Raw genomic sequence first — 21,749 nt, 5'->3', positions numbered from 1 at the left:
AAGGCACAGTTTCCAATTGTGGCAAAATTAAAATCGGAACACTGTAAGAAGCCAGAACTAGAATGACACGGGCTTTTCAAAAACTTACAGGACTGAAGGAGCCTAAAGGTACAGGGAAGGCAAGGCTTTGGAAGGGCCAATGTAATATAAGCGATAGCAGGGGAAATAGCAAATACACTCGTGGTAATCTACTAAAGTTTGCTGGACTCTCGAGCAGTTTCAGCAGATTTGAAAACAGCAAATGTGATGCCACTATTTTAAAGAAAAGATAGACAAAAGGCGGGTAACTATAGGCCAGCTTAATTTCTGTAGTGGGGAAAATGCTTGAAATAGCGAGACACCTGGATAGAAATTGTTCAGTGGGGAAGACAAAGCATGGGTTCATGAAAGGCAGGTAATGTTTAACTAATTTAGTAGAATTCTTTCAGGACATTATGAGCACGGTGGACAACGGGGAACCAGTGGATGTGATGTATCTGGATTTCCAGAAGGCATTCAACAAGGTGCTACACAAAAGGCTGCAGCATAAGAAAAAGGTGCACAGCATTACGGATAATGTATTAGCATGGATAGAGGATAGGTTAACTAACACAAAGCAAAGAATGGGGATAAATGGGTGTTTTCCTGGCTGGTAATCAGTGACTAGTGGTGTGCCTCAGGGATCAGTGTTGGGACCGCAATTTACAATTTGCATAGATGATTTGGAGTTGGGGACCAAGTGTGGTGTGAAAGTTTGCAAATGACACTAAAACGAGTGATAGGGCCAAGTGTGTAGAAGGCACTGAACATCTGCTAAGGGATAGTTTAAGGTAAGGATTTGGCAAATGGAATACAATGTTAGTAAATGTGAGGTTACTCATTTTAGAACATAAGAACATAAGAAATAGGAGCAGGAGTAGGCCATCTGGCCCTTCGAGCCTGCCCCGCCATTCAATAAGATCATGGCTGATCTGTCGCTGCTCAGTTCCACTTTCCCGCCCTCTCCCCATAACCCTTAATCCCCTCTCTTATCAAAAACCCATCAACCCGCGTCTTAAAAATATTTAGCGAGGCAGCCTCCACCACTTCAACGGGCAGAGAATTCCAGCGATTCACCACCCTTTGAGTGAAGAAGTTCCTCCTCAACTCCGTTCTAAACCGCCCCCCTTTTATCTTGAGGCTGTGCCCCCTAGTCCTACTGTCTTTTTTGAGCGGGAAGAGTCTCTCCACCTCTATCCTATCCATCCCATTCATCATCTTATACGTCTCAATGAGATCTCCCCTCATTCTTCTAAACTCTAACGAGTACAAGCCCAGTTTATTCAGCCTCTCCTCATAGCTCAACCCCCTCAACTCCGGTATCATCCTAGTAAACCTCCTCTGCACTCCCTCCAAGGCCAAAATATCTTTGCGCAGGTGCGGCGCCCAAAACTGCACACAGTACTCCAGCTGCGGCCTCACCAATGCCCTATACAGCTGCAGCAAGACCTCCCTACTTTTATATTCAATCCCCCTTGCTATGAAGGCCAGCATCCCATTCGCCTTCCTGACCACCTGCTGCACCTGCAAGCTGGGTTTTTGCGACTCATGCACAAGGTAGTAGCAATAATAGCAAAATGGACTATTATTTAAATGGTAAAAAAATTGCAGCTCGTTGCTGTGCAGAGGGACCTGGGTGTCGTTGTGCATGAATCACAAAAAGTTGGTTTGCAGGTGCAGCAGGTGATGAAGAAGGCAAATGAAATTTTGCCCTTCATTGCTAGAGGGATGGAGTTTAAAAACAAGGCGGTTATGTTGCAGATGAATGAGATGCTGGTGAGGCCTCGGGTATTGTATAACCTCCTTTCTTGAGAAAGGATATACTGACATTGGAGGAGGTGCAGAGAAGAGTCACTAGATTGATTCCAGACTTGAGAGGGTTGGCTTGTGAGGAAATACCAAGTAGGCTGGGGTTATACTCATTGGAATTTAGAAGAATGAGGGGGGATCTTATAGAAACATATAAAATTATGAAGGGAATAGATGAGATAGAAACAAGGATGTTGTTTCCACTGGCAGATGAAACCAGAACATAGCCTCAAAATAAGGGGGAGCTGATTTAGGACTGAGCTGAAGAGGAAATTCTTCATCCAAAGGAATGTGAATCTCTGGAATGCTCTACCCAGTGAAGCAGTTGAGGCTACCTTGTTGAATTTTTTTTAAGCAAAGATAGATACATTTTTGAACAGTAAAGGAATTAAGGGTTATGGTGAACGGGTGGGTAAATGGAGTTGAGACTACAAAAAGATCAGGCATGGTCTTATTGAATGGCGGAGCAGGCTCAAGGGGCTAAATGGCCTACTCGTGATCCTAGTTCTAATGCTCTTATGACTTGAAGATAAGTTTGAAGATTTTAAAATTGAGGCACAGAGAGAAAGCGCAGGGGCAATGGATGAAAGGGCAGTAGAGTTTCAGATACACTCAAGTTTATATAGGGTAGAAGAGGGAGACTAGTCAGGAAAGAATTAGAAATAGGCTAGTTTAGAGGCATCAAAGTCATGGATGAGAGATTCAGAGCTGAAGTTCTCATTGTTTGGAGGTGGAATAGACAAGTCTTGATGATGGTGCGGATATGTGGTCAGCAACTCTCCTTGAAATCAGACACACCAAAGTGGCAAACTTTGTTGCTCTGCTTTGGACAGTTACCAGGGATAGAAAAGTGGACATGGAATTTTGTGCTAGAGCCAAAGATGACAAATTTCAGACTTCCCTACATTTGGTAGGAGGAAATTTCAGCTCACCCAGTACGAGAGGTCAGCTAATATGATTTGGAGGCAGCTGACAGGATCAAAGGAGATGATGTGTTAGAGGTAAATGTTACTGGCATACATGTGGAATGTGATGTACTTTTCAATGATCTCACTAAGGAGTGGTATGTGGATAATTAGAAAGGGGCATAGAATAGCTTCTTCAGGATCTCCAGAGATAACCAAGTGCAAATTGAAGCCATTACAGTCAATCCTCTGGCCACAATTAGCTAGATAAGAATGGAAACAAGCTAAGGAAGACCCGTCCAGATGCAGAGAAGCATTGGTGGTCAACTATGCCAAAAGCTGCAGACAGGTTAAGAGAAGTGTTGAATGATTGTGATTAATCTCAAAAAAGTCATTTTATGACTAATGGGCCATTCATAACAAAATTCCATCAAATAAATAGTCTTTCCAACAATACAATTCATTTCTGTAATACCAAAATAAGTTTATTTTAGTTTCAATACTACCAGCACCCCACCTCTTTTCTTGCAGCATGGAATATTAAATTCCCAATCCTATTTCAAGCCAGGTATTTTATTGCCATGATAATCACAATCCTATGTGGTGACTTGTGCGTGCAGCTTACTAGTCTCATTTACCTCACATGTATTCGCACTTCCACTGTCTTGCATTTGCACTGTTTGATCCATCATTTCTGAACTATGCTTTACTCTCATGCTATTTGTTCCACCCAATTTGGTCCCTCCTACCTCAAAAATTAGTCCCAATGTCCCAGGAATCTAAAATCCTCCCTCCTACATCATTTTGCCAATAATATGTCTTATCCTAATATTCTATATTTGCTCTGTGATACAGAGAGACATTTCCAACATACTTTTGCTCAGGGTTAAAATCAATTTATCCTGTCTTGGTTTAATTCATTCGATTAATTGGTCTGAAGAGTACAGGCTCCCATAGAACTCTATTTCAAAATGCCCCAAGGATATGGCCCTCGCCTACTTGCCATCATTTTTGTTTCATATCATCAAATTGCTAACAACTAAGCACCATTATTATATTCTATGATCACGAACGTAGGCAGGCTGAGTAATTTATGACTTTTTGTTAAAAGACAAACCTCAGCCTAGTTTTCCTGTGAACTAGTTTACGTTGCAGCTTTATAGAACCTTAGTTAGGCCACACTTAGAATATAGTGTTCAATTCTGCTCGCCACACTATCAGAAGGATGTGGAGGCATTGGAGAGGGTACAGAAAAGATTTACCAGGATGTTGCCTGGTATGGAGGGCATTAGCTATGAGGAGAGGTTGGAGAAACTTGGTTTGTTCTCAATGGAGCGATGGAGGTTGAGGGGAGACCTGATAGAAGTCTACAAGATTACGAGAGACATGGACAGAGTGGATAGTCAGAAGATTTTCCCCAGGGTGGAAGAGTCAATTATTAGGGGGCACAGGTTTAACATGTGAGGGACAAGGTTCAAAGGTGATGTACGAGGCATATTTTTTACACAGAGTGGTGGGTGCCTGGAACTCGTTGCCTGGGGAAGTAGTGGAAGCAGATAGTGGTAGTTATAGGACGGATGTCAGGGGTAGGTTCTTTGCCCAGAGGGTGGTGAGGGATTGGAATGCCCTGCCTGCTGCAGTTGTAAATGCGCCTAGTTTGGGGGCGTTTAAGAGATCCGTGGATAGGTTTATGGACGAGAAGGGATTGGTTTAGGTTAGTGGGTCATTGTTTTGTAACTGGTCGGCGCAACATCGTGGGCCGAAGGGCCTGTTCTGCGCTGTAATGTTCTATGTTCTATGATATGGTAGTGACTTTTAAGGAGCGTCTTCACAAGTACATGAATGGGACAGGAAAAGAGAGATATGGTCCCTGGAGGAATAGGAGGTTTCAGGTAAGTTGGGCAGCATGGTTAGTGCAGGCTTGGAGGGCCAAAAGGCCTGTTCTTGTGCTGTAATTTTCTTTGTTCCAGTTCTGTTTTGTGCTAGAGTACAGGTACTAATCAGTGCTTTTGCAGGACACAGGTTGGGCTGTCTCAATATAAAACTGCACTTGGTGCAGGATTTCAGGCCTAATGTCTATTTTTGTGGGTTTTGCTGCAATCACTGCAATACCTTCGCAAGCATAATCCAATGGATGTTCATGTGACCTCACCCTCTGAAGTCATGGTACCTCAAGGAAGAGATCATTACTGGCAAGGCCAGGATCAATCTGTCACCCATCCCCGTCTGTCCTTGAGCTGGCAGTGGTGAGTCATCTTCTTGAACTGTTCCAGTCCATCTTGTGCAGGTACATATTATGTTTTGACTTTTCTGAAGTGGTTGGTCAGCAGAGTCTGCAGTCTTGCCAGATTTTCTTCCCTAAACCATATAAGTAATCCAGATGGCTTTTTAATGTCAATTGACAATAGTTTCAACTGCTGTGGTGGATTTGAACCCATGTCCCCATGACATTAGCCTGGGCCTCCAGATTATTAGTCCAGTGACATTACCACAATGCATTCCCCTATACCTCCATTCACAATTAATTAACTTGCACCATGCAGTGGAAAGGAATCAAATAGTTCAGATACAGATCTTTGTGGGTCCAAGGTGATTAAGAAGGCATACGTCATGCTTGCCTTCATTGGCCAGGGCACTGAGTATAAGAGTTGGGAATTCATGTTGCAGCTATATAGAACATTGGTTAGGCAGCATTTGGAATATTGTGTGCAATTTTGTAATTGACACTTCCAATCTAGGAAGAAGCCTCTATGCATCCTGTCTATGCCGCTTATAATTTGGTAGACCTCTATCAGATTCCCCCTTCAGCCTCTGGATTTCCGGTGAAAATAATCCTAGTTTATTCAACCACTCATAGAACATAACAGCACAGTACAGGCCCTTCGGCCCTCGATGTTGTGCCGACCAGTGGAACCAATCCTATCCTGCTCCTATTTCTTATGTTCTTATGTTCAATTTAATGATCCTCTAACCTAAACTATTCCAATGTTATCCATATGCCTATCCACTGACCATTTGAATGCCCTTAAAGTTGGCAAGTCCACAACTGCTACAGGCAGGGCATTCCATGTCCTTACTACCCTCTGAGTAAAGAACCTACCTGACATCCATCCTATAATTACCACCCTTTAGTTTAAAGCTATGTCTCCTCATAGTAGCCATCACCATCCAAGGAAAAAGGCTCTCACTATCCATCCTATCTAACCCTCTGATCATCTTGTATGCCTCAGTTAGGTCACCTCTTAACCTTCTTCTAACGAAAATAACCTCAAGTCCCTCAGCCTTTCCCACCATACCAGGCAACATCCTGGTAAACCTCCTCTGCACCCTTTCCAATGCCTCCACATCCTTCTTATAATGCAGCGACCAGAACTGTACACAATACTCCCAAGTGCGGCCGCACCAGAGTTTTGTACAGTTGCAACATGACCTCACAGCTCTGAAATTCAATCCCTCTATCAATATAAGCTAACACACCATATGCCTTCTTAACAACCTTATCAACCTGGGTGCCAACTTTCAGGGATCTATGCACATGTACCCCGAGATCTCTCTGCTCATCGACACTACCAAGAGTCCTTCCATTAGCCCTATATTCTGTACTCCTGTTACTCTTACCAAAGTGAATCACCTCACACTTTTCCACATTAAACTCCATTTGCCACCTCTCAGCCCAGCTCTGCAGCTTATCTATGTCCCTCTGCAAACTGTAACAACCATCCTCACTGTCTACAACTCATCCAACTTTGGTGTCGTCAGCAAATTTACTAACCCATCCTTCTACATCATTTATAAAAATGACAAACAGCAGTGGCCCCAAAACAGATCCCTGAGGTACACCACCAGTAACTGAATTCCAGGTTGAATATTTCCCATCAACCACCACCCTCTGTCTTCTATCAGCTAGCCAATTCCTGATCCAAACCACTAAATCACCCTCAATCCCATGCATCTGCATTTTCTGCAGTAGCCGACACAGAGAACCTTATCAAATGCTTTGCTAAAATCCAAATACGCCACATCAACTGCCTCACCCTTATCCACCTCTTTGGTTACATAGAACATAGAACACTACAGCACAAACAGGCCCTTCGGCCCACGAGTTGCGCCGATCACATCAACACCTACCAATCTATAGACCTATCTATAACCCCCAATCCCATTAAATTCCATATACTCATCCAGAAGTCTTTTAAAAGACCCCAGTGAGTTCGCCTCCACCACCACTGACGGCAGCCGATTCCATTCACTCACCACCTTCTGAGTGAAAAACTTACCCCTAACATCACTTCTGTACTTGCCTCCCCGCACCTTCAATCTGTGTCCTCTCGTAGCGACCATTTCAACCTGGGGAAATAGCCTCTGAGAATTCACCCTATCTATTCCACTCAACATTTTATAAACTTCTATCAGGTCGCCTCTCAACCTTCGTCTCTCCAGGGAAAAGAGTCCAGCTCCCTCAACCTAACTTCATAAGGCATACCTCCCAGTCCAGGCAACATCCTTGTAAATCTCCTCTGTACCCTTTCAATAGCTTCTACATCCTTCCTATAGTGAGGCGACCAGAACTGCGCACAGTACTCCAAATGAGGCCTGACAAGGGTCTTATAAAGTTGCAGCATTACCTCCCGATTCCTAAACTCAATCCCTCGATTAATGACGGCCAGTACACCATACGCCTTCTTGACCACATCCTCCACCTGCGAGGCCGATTTAAGAGTCCTGTGGACCCGGACCCCAAGATCCTTCTGCACTTCAAAAAACTCGATAATGTTACCTTTTCAAAAAACTCGATAATGTTTGAGGCACGACCTACCCTTCACAAAACCGTGTTGACTATCTCTAATCAATTTATTTCTCTCTAGATGATTATAAATCCTATCCCTTATAATTCTTTCCAAAACTTTGCCCACAACTTTATAAGACCCTTGTCAGGCCTCATTTGGAGTACTGTGCGCAGTTGGGATTGGGGGTTATAGATAGGTCTATAGATTGGTAGGTGTTGATGTGTTCGGCACAACTCGTGGGCCGAAGGGCCTGTTTGTGCTGTACTGTTCTATGTTCTATAAGTAAGGCTCACCGGTCTATAATTCCCAGGATGGTCCCTGCTCCTCTTCTTGAGCAAGGGGACAACATTTGCTATCCTCCAGTCTTACGGCACTATACCTGTAGCCAATGACAAGAAGATCAAAGCCAAAGGCACTGCAATCTCCTCCCTAGCCTCCCAGAGAATCCTAGGGTAAATCCCACCCGGCCGAGGGGACTTATCTATTTTCATACTCTCAAGAATTGCTAACACCTCCTCCTTATGTACCTCAATCCCGTCTAGTCTAAAAGCCTGTATCTCAGTATTCTCGACTACATTGTCAATATTCACGCAGGAAAAAGTCAAAAAAATAATCATTTAGTGCCTCTCCTATCTCTTCAGGCTCCACGCACAACTTCTCACTACTGTCTCTGACTGGCCCTAACCAATCTTTTATTCTTGACATACCTATAGAAAGCTTTAGGGTTCTCCTTGATCCTATCTGCCGAAGTCTTCTCATGTCCTCTTCTAGCTCTTAACACTCTCTTTAGCTCCTTCCTGGCTAATTTGTAACTCTCCCAGTGCCCTGAGCCTTCATGTCTCATCTTTACATTAGCCTCCTTCTTCCTCTTCACCAGGGATTCAACTTCCTTAGTACACCACGGTTCCCTCGCTTGACCACTTCCTCCTTGCCTGACAGGTACATATTTATCAAAGACTTGCAGTAGCTGCTCCTTGAATAAGCTCCACATTTCAGTTGTTCCCAGCCCCTGCAGTTTCCTACTCCACCCTATGTATCCTAAATCTCGCCTAATAGCCTCAAAATTACCTTTCCCCCAGCTATAACTTCATAGTCAACACCCTTGAGACCAGGCATCATCCTAAGTACCTTCTTTGCACTCTCTTCAAAGCTTCCATGTCCTTCTGGTAATGTGGTGACCAGAACTGCACACAATATTCCAAATGCGGTCTAACCAAGGCTTTATATAGCTTCAACACAATTTCCCAACTCCTATACTCAATGCTCTGGCCAATGAAGGCAAGCATGCCATATGCCTTCTTAAATCACCTTGGCCACCTGTATTGTCCTTTTAAGGAATTGTAACCTGCCTGTCCAGATCCCTCTATATGTTTAGGTTCACATCTAAATTTGATTGTCCAGATTAAACTCCATCTGCCATTTCTATGTCCAAGTCTCCAATCTATCTATGTCCTGTGTATCCTCTGACAATCCTTGGCACTATTCATCTAGCCAGCCCATCCCAAATCCCCCTTGATTTTAATTTTTGTACCTGTCTGCTACATAGGAACTTGCAAGATGCCTTACTAAAGCCCATATAAACTACATTCACAGCCCTTCCCTCAATTATTTTCGTCGTAATTTTTTTTTAAATGCAAAATAAAAGTATCGATCACAGTGTTAACAAACCAACATTTATTTTGGTGCAAGTTTACAGCAAAGTTAAGGCCTAAGCCCTTTCACGACAGACAAAGCAAAATGCAACACGTCAGAAATGCTTCTGTAGCTTATCTGAAGTGGAAGCATTCACTATTACAAAGACATTAGTATAAAAAAATAAGCAGCAATTTGGAGCTCTTAGTTTACGATAACCATTCAATAACATCTTCATGTAGAACAGTTACAGGATGCTATAAAAAAGAGCAAAAATGCTGTTATGCAAAAACTTAATGAAATTTACTAGAACAAAGCATAGTGTAAAAAAGACTGAATAAAAACAAATACATGGAGGTTTCTTAATGATCCTACCTGCAATTGAACGTGCAGGGACAAAAACTAGTTTTCATTATTTGGCGTTAAAGCAGATTTGGCCTCATAACAGGTTAATACAAAATAAAATGGTACACCATATCAACATAAAAACGCCACTGAATTACTATACACATCCAAAAACAAGGGAAAACCCATCACCCTCCAGTCATTTTATAAACCATTTTGAACAAAGGGAGAAAAAGAAACCAAATGAAAAATGTACACCTAGGCTTTGGCAGTTCTATGTGGTGAAACACTATTATGTGCTTATTTGTTACTACGCTGTTTTTCTGGGAGGTTTTATGATATCCAATGTCAAGTAGCAAGTTGTCTACAAATCAGAAGTTACAAAATAGGGAAACAAAAGCACTAAACCCCCCCTCTCCCCACACCCCCCACCCCCCGACAACACTTGTGCTAGGAGCTACATTTTAAATTTGGTGATAATATGCAGGTTGGAGCTGTTCAGCTTTCAGCAGCCAATCCTTTCTCCATCTGACCAGTCTCGGTATTGGCTGATGGTTGTTTCGCCAACTGGGATGCATCGGATTCACTGAAATCAACAGAAAGTACTGATTTACATGGTTGCATTTTATTTGATTAAAATACAATTCATTGCAGACCCAAGGCATGATTATTATTTTCCTCACCTCCATTAACTAAATTAGTGAAGACATCAATTAAAACGGCACTGAACACAAAGGACAGCTTGGATCCTCTGTGCTGAATCACCCTAACTCAACAACATTCCTGGGTTACAGAAGAAAGTGAGTTCCCATTCTCTACTGCTGTACAATAATGACTTTCTCCCATCATTGATGCGCAAATTTCAAGCAGTGATAGGATCTGGCCCGGAGGTTACGTTCCTTATATTTTGAAGTGACTCAGTTTAGTCCAGTGAATTGCAGCAGATTACAACAGCCAATCCTCTGAGTCTCAGAAGGAGAATGAGAAGGAAAATAACCAATTTGACTGGGGTTCTGGGAAACAGCACTGAATCATATTATAGTTTTCTGGAGACAAGATAAGGTACTGGGGGAAGCAGTGTAGTGCAAAAGCATAAAAGTGAAAATATTTGTAATTATCTACCATAAAGAACGCTCAGGATGCATTTCCAGGGAGTAAACTAGTTCTTACGCATTCAACAAAGAGGCCAAATATAATTCAATGCTTAAGACTTAAGAAGTTGCATGAAGCCACAAAGAACAGCCATGTTGCTGCATGCCACTAAGTATAAATTAGATAGAGTTAACTTTGAGAATTTAACAAGCTGCAGATTACAAAGGCATAATATTCTTCATAAAAATAAACTCTACTTCTATTTTTCATCAACTATACCTCATTAGATGTTAAAGGTCAATAAGAAAGCAAAGTTATCCATGGGATTTAGGTTCAAAATCCAGATTGATAAGATTGTCTATGCAATTTCTCTGGCATGTTACTAAAGAGTCAAAATGTTTTTATAGATTAGGAAAAATCACAGTAATACCATTATTCTGATTTTATTAAAAATAACACAAGTTTAGATATAATCGCTTTACTTACAAACTCCTTAACCCTCTCTTCCTTTGAAACATTTGTTAAAATCTACCACTTTGACCAAGCTTTTCCTCAATCCTGCTTTGGCTTGTTGTCAATATGCTACATTAAAGTTACTGTATAAATACAGTATTAGATTGAAACAAACAGAGCTGGCACAGGCAGTTAGTTAATCCACAGCCATCCACCAGAAGCCACAAGGAACACACAACCAACAGGAGAAGGGGGAGGGCTCAGCTCCTTTGGAGGAGCAGCAGTAGTTGAAATATGAGCATCAGAATTGGGAAATTTATTTAACAGCAAGCCCCCATTGTCAATACTGAAATTGTGTACTTTGTGCTAGCTAATGTGATGTCTGTGTTGAATAAGAACTTCATGATGAAAGCCCTCTTGTATATCTCCTGGTAATTCTTTGCCTGAAGGTAATTCTGTTGGTATGAAACTAAGGAGTGTCAGGACCCTTGAGCTGTACCTAACGCTGCTCAGCACCAAAATGCCGCTGACTGCATCTTAGCATAATCTCTCCATTACAGCCTAACCAATTAATGGCATCTTTTGGACTTTGCTCTACCATCCTACCTGTCTGCCAGCTTACCTACAAAAGCAACTAACACATCAAAATAATTAGAGATCACTTCAGATCCAGATCCTCATAATGGACTGTATTGTCCACAAAGCTTTAGGCTTCACTTCAATGCACCAACCTGTTTTGTGGCAGCTGCACAGTATCCGATTTATTCTTCTTTTCATCTCCAGATTTGTTCTCTGTTCGTTTCAAGGATTGGCTTTTCTCTGCATCCTGTGATATAACTTCGCCATTCACTGTTTTAGTAGCTAACAGCAAGTAAGAAAGAGATCAATTAACTAGATTACAGAAGCTGCATGTATTCCTTAGCAAGAGCTGAGTATGACACATGATACATCACTAGCAGTTCCAAAGATCTTAGCACAGGAGAAAACATTGAAAATTTCACTCAAATTGCATATTGCAATAAACTACAGCGGTACAAAAGAAATCTGCACCAATTTTCTATTCTTTCCTGGAGGGAGTCTCTTTTCATTTGGTATATGTGAATAAAGGCATCAAGTGTCAATTGTCTAACTGCAGGATACTTCACAACTGGACCTCAACTTGTTCTACACTCAAATGTCCACATAAAAATCAGTCTCTGGATACTAACCAGGAAAAAGAGCCTTGCCTGATCACCATGCCACCTACTAGGCTAGCTTTAGCACGTTTAGCATCAGGACACATGAAACTGCAAGCTTCTGCATCTGCATTTTGTAGTTAAGAATCCAGGAGAAGCTGCTGGCTTCTATAAACAGGTCAAAAATTTCTCCAACATTAAGTATTAGAAAACACTCTGGAGGCTTGAAATAGATATACCATGTTTTGAGTTCAAAGCTTTACTCCCTCCAGTCTCCTCTCCCCTACCAGCTAAACAAACATAATAATGAGATGTGAATATATTGGAAGGTGGACAAAGCTTACTGTTCTTAAACATTAAGAATCCTTGAAGGTTTTTCCTCAGGGACAGTCTTTTGATAGGCAGCAAAGCTCCTATGGCATTGGATAATCCTGGTTAGGCTACCCAACCTGACTGGGCGACCCAATCTGGACAAGTTGAAATGGTAGGGGACACTTAAGGCCAGCCCACTGGTTCTCCTGATGGGGTGCATCAGGCAAACTACCTGTCCATGCAAAAATATCTTCTGATACTCAGAAAAGACATCAACGTGATCTGTAGATCAAAAGGTGACAGGATACTCCGATCAGAGTCAAATATCTTGCTCTGAACAAACAGCAGTTGAAAAAAATATGTTGTCTCAAATCACAAATCACAGGAGACTAATTTTCACCCACCATATTCAAGAATAGGGAACTGAACAGAATCCAATGCGTTCAGTTAATTCAAAAGCGGCAAGAACTGGAAGCAGGGGGATGAACTTTACCAGTCAATTGCTCCTCTGTGTTTTCAACTTTGCTAGTTTCCAGTTGATCACTCTTCTTCTCTTGCTCTCGTGCCTTGATTGCTTCCTCATGCTGCCGCTGGTCAGCGAGTGATTTATTCAGTACTTGCGCAATCACAGAATCACCTTCACCAACCAAGAACATGGATTTGAATTTGTTGTAGATCATATCTGCCTTGAACATGATATCTTGACTGGCTTTGTAGTTTCGCATCTGTCATAAGGGAAAACCAATAAGAACATAATCCCATATTACTGGTAGAAAATTAATGTTGAACCATCTAATTAAGACTTGGGTCTTCCCAGCACTAAAGATACAAATCCTACAGTACAAGAAACTATACAGCATTAAATACCAGTATTCTTTGCTTTAGCTGCAAGGCCAAGGATAGGCAATTCTTGTGGCAAAACACCCCAGTATAACTTTTGTAAAATCAGCCCAAATGCTACTGCACTACAAGCTTCTAAATAGTGCTTTTGTTTAGTTTAAAGTCATCTGCTGCACAAAACCTGCGTCTGTCTGTGTTTGAATGCTTCTGGAAGGCCTGAGAGCAAAATTATAACCGTGTACATCAATGGATTGGATGAGCATAACTTCTTCATAGCACAGCTCATTCTTTACAATAAATAACATGTCATTCACAACTCCAGCACCAATGCGAGACATGCTGCTATGACACACTGGCTACAGGGGAGGTACAGTAAGTCTCAGAATACCAGGTTAAAGACCAAGTTTTATTTGGCAGCACAAGCTTTCGGAATCTTGCCCCTTCATCAGGTGAGTGAGGACTTGTGTTCACAAAAAGTGCATAAACAGACAAACTCGATGTAATTATCTTGTAATGTCATCAAGATAATGTTATTATCTTGTAAAGTGAGTTTGTAAACACAAGTCCTCACTCACCTGGTGAAGGAGCGAGACTCTGAAAGCTTGTGCTGCCAAATAAACCTGTTGGACTTTAACCTGGTGCTGTGAGACTTCTTACTGTGCTTACCCCAGTCCAACGCCAGCATCTCCACATAAAGAGGAGATCCCAGAAGATTGGAGAATAGCCAATGTTGTTTCTTTGTTTAAGATAATCCAGGTAATTACAGGCCAGTAAGTCTTACTGTCAGTGGTACGGAAATTATTGGAGAGGATTCGTTAGGACAGGATTTACTCCCACTCGGAAATAAATGGATGTTTTAGTGGAGGCAGCCTAGTTTCGTGAAGAAGGGTCATGTCTCACTAACTTGATTGAGTTTTTCGAGGAGGTGACAAAGATGATTGATGAGAGTAGGGCAGTGGATGTTGTCTACATGGACTTCGGCAAGGCCTTTGACTTTGACAAGGTCGCTCAAGGCAGACTGATACAGAAGGTGAAGTTGCACGGGATCAGGGGTGAGCTGGCAAGTTGGATACAGAATTGACTCTGTGATAGAATACACTAAGAAGTCTCACAACACCAGGTTAAAGTCCAACAGGTTTAGAAATCTTAGAAACCCTACAATACAGAGAGAGGCCATTCGTCCCATCGAGTCTGCACCGACCACAATCCCACCCAGGTCCTACGCCCATATCTACATATTTTACCACTAATCCCTCTAACCTATGCATCTCGGGGCACTAACGGTCAATTTTATCATGGCCAATCAACCTAACCCGCACATCTTTGAGGAAACAGGAACACCTGGAGGAAACCCACACAGACACGAGGAGAATGTGCAAACTCCACACAGACAGAGAGTGACCCAAGCCGGGAATCGAACCCAGGTTCCTGGAGCTGTGAAGCAGCAGTGCTAACTACTGTGCCGCCCCAACCACTGTGCTACTGTGCCGTGTTTATTTGGTAGCATTGTTAATAGAAGACAGAGGGTGGCAGTGGAAGGGTGCATTTTTGAATGGAGGGCTGTGACAGTGGCGTTCCTCAGGGGTTAGTGCTGGGACCTTTGCTGTTTGTAATAATAAATTATATATTTAGATATATATAAATGATTTACAGGAACATGTAACAGGTTTGATTAGTAAGTTTGTGGACAACACAAAGGATGGTGGATTTGCACATAGTGATGAAGACCGTCAGAAGATACAGCAGAATATAAATTGGTTGGAGACTTGAGCAGAGAGTTGGCAGATGGAGTTTAGAACAAAGAACATTACAGCACACGAACGGGCCCTTCGGCCCTCCAAGTCTGCACTGACCATACTGCCCGCCTTAACTTCCAGGGACCAGATCCCTCTATTCCCATTCTATTCATGTACTACCATATCTGCTTCCACTACCTCCCCCGGCAACGAGTTCCAGGCACCCACCACTTTGTGTAAAACATCTGCCCTGTACATCTCCTTTAAACCTTGCCCCTTGCATGTTAAACCTGTGCCCCCTAATAATTGACACTTCCACTCTGGGAAAAAGCTTCTGACTATCCACCCCTCAACCTCTGTTGCTCCAATGAGAACAAATCAAGTTTCTCCAACCTCTCATCATAGCTTATGCCCTCCGTACCAGGCAATATCCTGGTAAATCTTTTCTGTACCCTCTCCAAAGCCTCCACATCCTTCTGGTAGTGTGGTGAGCAGAATTGAACACTATATTTCAAGTGCAGCCTAACTAAGGTTCTATGAAGTGGCAACATGACTTGCCAATTTTTACACTCAATACCCCGCCCGATGAAAGCAAGCATGCCGTTTGCCTTCTTGACTACCTTCTCCATCTGCATTGCCACTTTCAGCGACCTGTGTACCTGTACTCCTAAATCCCTTTGCCTATCAATACTCCTAAGGGTTCTGCCATTTAGCTTCATAGAAACTAAGTTAGGCCACACCTGCAATATAGTGTTCAATTTTGGTCGCCACACTATCAGAAGAATATGGAGGCTTTGGAGAGAGTACAGAAAAGATTTATCAGGATGTTGCCTGGCAAGGAGGACATTTGCTATGAGAGGTTGGAGAAATTTATAGAACATAGAACACTACAGCACAAACAGGCCCTTTGGCCCACAAGTTGCGCCGATCACATCTATACCTACCAAGCCATAGAACTATCTGTAACTCCCAATGCCATTAGATCCCATATACTCATCCAGAAGTCTTTTAAAAGACCCCAGCGAGTTCGCCTCTACCACCACCAACGGCAGCCGATTCTACTCACTCACCACCCTCTGAGTGAAAAACTTACCCCAACATCTCCTCTGTACTTGCTTCCCAGCACCTTAAACCTGTGTCCTCTCGTAGCAACCATTTCAGCCCTGGGAAATAGCCTCCGAAAATCCACCCTTTCTATTCCTCTCAACATTCTATAAACCTCTATCAGGTCGCCTCTCAACCTTCGTCTCTCCAGGGAGAAGAGACCTAGCTCCCTCAACCTATCTTCATAAGACATGCCTCCCAATCCAGGCAACATCCTTGTAAATCTCCTCTGCACCCTCTCAATAGCTTCCACATCCTTCATGTAGTGAGGCAACCAGAACTGCGCACAGTACTGCAAGTGGGGTCTGACAAGGGTCCTATAAAGTTGCAGCATTACCTCTTGACCCCGAAACTCAATCCCTCGATTAATGAAGGCCAGTACACCATACGCCTTCTTGACCACATCCTCCACCTGCGAGGCCGATTTAAGAGTCCTATGGACCCAGACCCCAAGATCCTTCTGCTCTTCAACCCAGCTAAGACTTCTACCCTTGATATTGTACTCCTGCATCCTGTCGGTCCTGCCAAAATGGGCCACTACACAATTATCCGCGTTGAAGTCCATCTGCCACTTCCCCACCCAGTCTTGCATCCTATCTATGTCACGCTGCAACTTCTGACATCCCTCCAGACTATCCACAACACCACCATCCTTCCACTTCCTCATCCAGGTCATTTATGAAAATGACAAACAGCAAGGGTCCTAGAACAGATCCCTGGGGCACTCCACTGGTGACTGACCTCCATGCAGAAAAAGACCCATCCACAACCACTCTCTGCCTTCTGCAGGCAAGCCAGTTCTGGATCCACAAGGCCAAAGCCCCTTGGATCCCATGTCCTCTCACCTTCTCAAGAAGTCTTGCATGGGGGACCTTATCAAACGCCTTGCTGAAGTCCATGTAAACCACGTCCACCGCTCTTACTCCGTCAATGTGTTCAGTCACATTGTCAAAGAACTCAACTAGGCTCGTAAGGCATGACCTGCCCTTGACAAAGCCGTGCTGACTATTTCTGATCATTCTAAACTTCTCTAAACGCTCATAAATCTTGTCCCTCAGAATCCTCTCCATCAACTTACCAACCACTGAGGTCAGACTCACCAGTTGGTACTTTCCCGGGCTATCCCTGTTCCCTTTCTTGAAAATAGGAGCCACACCCACAATCCTCCAGAACCTCTTCCGTCTCCATCGATGCAAAGATCATCGCCAGGGGCTCTGCAATCACTTCCCTCACCTCCCACAGTAACCTGGGGTACATCCCATACGGTCATGGCATCTTATCTATCTTGATAGAATTTAGAAGTTCCAACACATTCTCTTTCTTAACATCCACATACTCAATTTTTCAGTCTGCCGCAAACTTGTAGTACAACCTCCCAGATCACTTTCCACCGCGAATACTGAGGCAAAGTACTCATTAAGCACCTCTGCCATTTCTTCTGGTTCCACACAGACTTTTCCCCCTTCACCTTTTATTAGGTCCTATCTCTTCTCCTCATCCTTTTACTCTTCACATATTTGTAGAACGCCTTGGGATTCTCCTTAATCTTACCCGCCAAGGCCTTCTCATGTCCCTTTCTGGCTCTCCTAATTTTCTTTTTAAGCTCCTTTCTACAAGCCTTATACTCCTCTAGGTCCTTAACATCTCTTAGCTCTCTGAACCTTTTATACGCCTTTCTTTTCTTCCTGACCAGGTTCACTACAACCTTCATGCACCACGGCTCCCGCGACCTGCCAAAGCCTCCTTGTTTCATCAGAACGTTGTCGTGCAGAGCTCCAGTCAAACATTCCTTGAAAATCTGCCACTTTCCTTCAGTACTTTTCCCCAAGAACACCTCCTTCCAGTTTACTCGTCCCATTGTTTGCCTAATGTCATTACATTTCCCCTTACTCCAGACAATTTCTTGGTTTGTCCTCACTGGAACGATGGATGTTGAGGGGCGAGCTGATAGGAGTCTACAAGATTATGAGGGGCATGGACAGAGTGGAGATGTCGGCGTTGGACTGGGATAAACACAGTAAGAAGTCTCACAACTCTCTCCACTCACATCGTCTGTACCTTTAAGATTTGATTAGCCTTGCGTTCCAATCATTATCCTGTAAACTGAGTTTTGTAACTCCCACTCAACTGACGAAGGAGCAGCACTCCGAAAGCTAGAGGCGTTTGCTACCAAATAAACGTGTTGGACTTTAACCTAGTGTTGTGAGACTTCTTACTGTAGTCAAAAGACAGCCAGGGTGGAAGTGTCAATTACTAGGGGGCATAGGCTTAAAGTGTGGAGGGAGTAAAGTTTAAAGGAAATGTATGAGGCAAGTTTTTTTTTAAAAGTAAGAAGTCTCACAACATCAGGTTAAAGTCCAACAGATTTATCTGGAAGCAAAAGCCACAAGCTTTTGAAGCACTGCTCCTTCATCAGGTGAGTGGGATTTCAATTCATAAATAGGGCATACAAAGACACAAACTCAATTTAAAAAATAATGGTTGGAATGCTTGATGATAATCAAGTCTTAAAGGTACAGACAATGCGAGTGGAGGGATGGTTAAGCATAGGTTAGAGATGTGTATTGTCTCCAGCCAGGACAGTTAGTGAGATTCTGCAAGCCCAGGCAAATCGTGGGGGTTAGATAGTGTGACATGAATCCAAGATCTTGGTTGAGGCCACCCTCATGTGTGCTGAACTTGGCTATCAATCTCTGCTCAGTGATTGCGCTGTCGTGTGTCATGAAGGCTGCCTCGGAGAACGCTTACCTGAAGATCAGAGGCCAAATGCCCGCGACCGCCGTCCAATCGTTTCGGACAATGGGACACTGTGCAAGAACCTCTGTGGCTACACCGAGGGCATCCTGAAACCCACTGTACAAAGAACCCCCAGCTTTTGTTGCGACATTACGGACTTCCTACAGAAACTCAGCACGCATGGAGCAGTTGAACCAGACGCACTCCTCGTCCCAATGAATGTCTCAGTACTCTACATCAGCATCCCCCACAACGATGGCATTGCTGCAAACTGTCAATCTCCAGTTGCAATTTTACAACTCATCCGCTTCACCCTGGACCACAATGTCTTCACCTTCAACAACCAGTTCTTCATCCAAATGCACGGAACATCCATGGGGACCAAATTCGCACCTCAATATGTCCGCTTCATTCACAGGTTAGAACAAGACCTCTTCACCACACAGGACCTTCACCCAATGTATCTAGTGTATAGCATCAATAACATTTTCCTGCTTTGGACTCATGGTGAACAATCACTGAAACAACTATATGATGACATTAATAAGTTCCATCCACCATCAGACTCACCATAGAATACTCTCTGGAATTGGTCACATTCTTGGACACATGCATCTGCATTAAGGACGGTCACCTCAGCATCTCACTGTACCGCAAGCCCACAGTTAACCTCATGATGCTCCACTTCTCCAGCTTCCACCCTAAACACGTTAAAGAAGCCATCCCCTACGGACAAGCCCTCTGTATACACAGGATCTGCTCAGATGAGGAAGATCAGACACCTCCAGACGCTGAAAGATGTCCCCATAAGAACAGGATACGGCGCTCGACTCATCAATCGACAGTTTCAACGTGCCACAATGAACAATAACACTGACCCCCTCAGAAGACACACACGGGACACGGTGGACATAGAACATTCTTTGTTCAGTACTTCCCCAGAGCAGAAAAGATACAACACTTTTTCTGAAGCCTTCAGCATGTCATTGATGAAGATGAACATCTCACCAAGGCCAACCCCATACCCCCACTTCTTGCCTTCAAACAACCGCACAACATCAAACAGATCACTGTCCACAGCAAGCTACCCAGCCTTCAGGAGAACAGTGACCACGACACCACACATCCTGCCTCAGCAACCTCTGCAAGACATCATCAACACGGATGCCATCATCTCACGTGAGAACACCATCCACCAGGTACACGGCACACACTTTTGCAACTCGGCCAATGTTGTCTACCTAATACGCTGCAAGAAAAGATGTCCCGAAGCATGGTACATTGCGGAGGCCATGAAGACGCTACAACAACGGATGAATGAACACCACTCGACAATCACCAGGCAAGACTGTTCCCTTCCTCTTGGCGAACACTTCAGTAGTCATGGGCTTTCAGCCTCTGATCTTTGGGTAAACATTCTCCAAGGCGGCCTTCATGACACACGACAGCGCAGAGTCGCTGAGCAGAAACTGACAGCCAAATTCTGCACATGAGGACGGGCTCAACCGGGATCTTGGGTTTATGTTAGACTATCTGTTACCCCAATGACTTGCTCGAACTTGCAACATCTCACTTACTGTCCTGTCTGGAGACAATACATATCTCTTTAACCTATGCTTAATGCTATCTCCACTCACATTGTCTGCACCTTTAAGACTTGACTAGCTGGTTAGCTGTAATGACTCGCATTCTAATCAATCAGTATTCTGTAAACTGTGTGTGTCTTTGTATGCCCTTCTCTGATCAGAACTTTTCACACACCTGACGAAGGAACAGCATTTCCAAAAGCTTGTGTGTTTACTATCAAATAAACTGGTTGGACTTTAACGTGGTGTTGTGAAACTTCCTGCATTGGGGAGACCACACAGATGCTACGACAAAGGACGAATGAACACTGCTTGACAATCATCTGGCAAAAGTGTTCTCTTCCTGTTGGGGAACACTTCAGCGGACATGGGCATTTGGCCTCTGATCTTCGGGTAAGTGTTCCCCAAGACGTCCTTCACAACATATGACAGCGCAGAGTCACTGAGCAGAGACTAATAGCCAAGTTCCACACACATGCAGATGGCCTCAACTGAGATCTTGGGTGCATGTCACACTATCTGTAACCCCCATGACTTGCCTGGGTTTGCAAAATCTCACGAACTTTCTGGCTGGAGAGAATACACATCTCTTTAACCTGTACTTAACCCTCTCTCCACTCACACTGTCCGTACCTTTAAGACTTGATTACCCGTAAAGACTCACATTTCAACTCATTATTTTGTAAATTGAGTTTGTGTCTTTATATGCCCCTTCTGTGAACAGAACTCCCACTTACCTGACGAAAGAGCAGTGCTCCAAAAGCTAGTGGCTTTTGCTACCAAATAAACCTGTTGGACTTTAACCTGGTGTTGTGAGACTTCTTACTATACTTGAATGGAATCAGAGGGAGTCACTTTGTTCATTGTACCTGTTCCTACAAACTGTAAAAAGACTTCTTTCTAACTCAGTACAGGGAGTTTTCATTTGGGTTGTGTTCCTGAAAATTATAGACAGCCATAGGAAACATTGTTAAAGCCAGAGTTGGATCCCTCTGGACATTTCTCACCCAGAAAACACAATGTACAAGTTAAAATACTGTACTCTAAACATACAGCACTTTGCATTTCTAGTTGAAATAACTTGTAAACTAAAATACAATCACAAAATAGGAAGGATACACAATACAATATTAAGATTGAACCCTTCAGCTTTAAGTTCAGAGGAGGAACCATCAGCCAAGAGCCAGAAAATGAGCAACTGAAAACAAACTCTGGAAAT

At 43.3% G+C, this 21,749-nt stretch overlaps 1 protein-coding gene across 2 annotated transcripts in view; it reads right to left on the bottom strand.

Moving 5' to 3' along the window:
* Window positions 1-9,925: 9,925 nt before the first annotated feature.
* psip1a (PC4 and SFRS1 interacting protein 1a) overlaps window positions 9,926-21,749 on the bottom strand; it is a 62,322-nt gene continuing 50,498 nt past the window's right edge. For both annotated transcript variants that reach the window (XM_080188558.1, XM_080188559.1), the window contains exons 13-15: window positions 13,022-13,253; window positions 11,773-11,902; window positions 9,926-10,082 (exon numbers count right to left, since the gene is read on the bottom strand). In XM_080188558.1, the coding sequence (XP_080044684.1) occupies window positions 9,995-10,082; window positions 11,773-11,902; window positions 13,022-13,253 (450 nt within the window). In that variant the 3' untranslated portion in view covers window positions 9,926-9,994. The remainder of the gene's footprint in view (window positions 10,083-11,772; window positions 11,903-13,021; window positions 13,254-21,749) is intronic.

The sequence above is a fragment of the Carcharhinus amblyrhynchos genome, chromosome 5 (genome assembly GCF_965287045.1).
Source record: "Carcharhinus amblyrhynchos chromosome 5, sCarAmb.v2.hapA, whole genome shotgun sequence".
In the NCBI taxonomy this organism is placed as follows: Eukaryota; Metazoa; Chordata; class Chondrichthyes; order Carcharhiniformes; family Carcharhinidae; genus Carcharhinus; species Carcharhinus amblyrhynchos.
The sequence above is the reverse complement of the archived record's forward strand: the minus strand, read 5'-3'. Positions and strand labels throughout refer to the sequence as shown.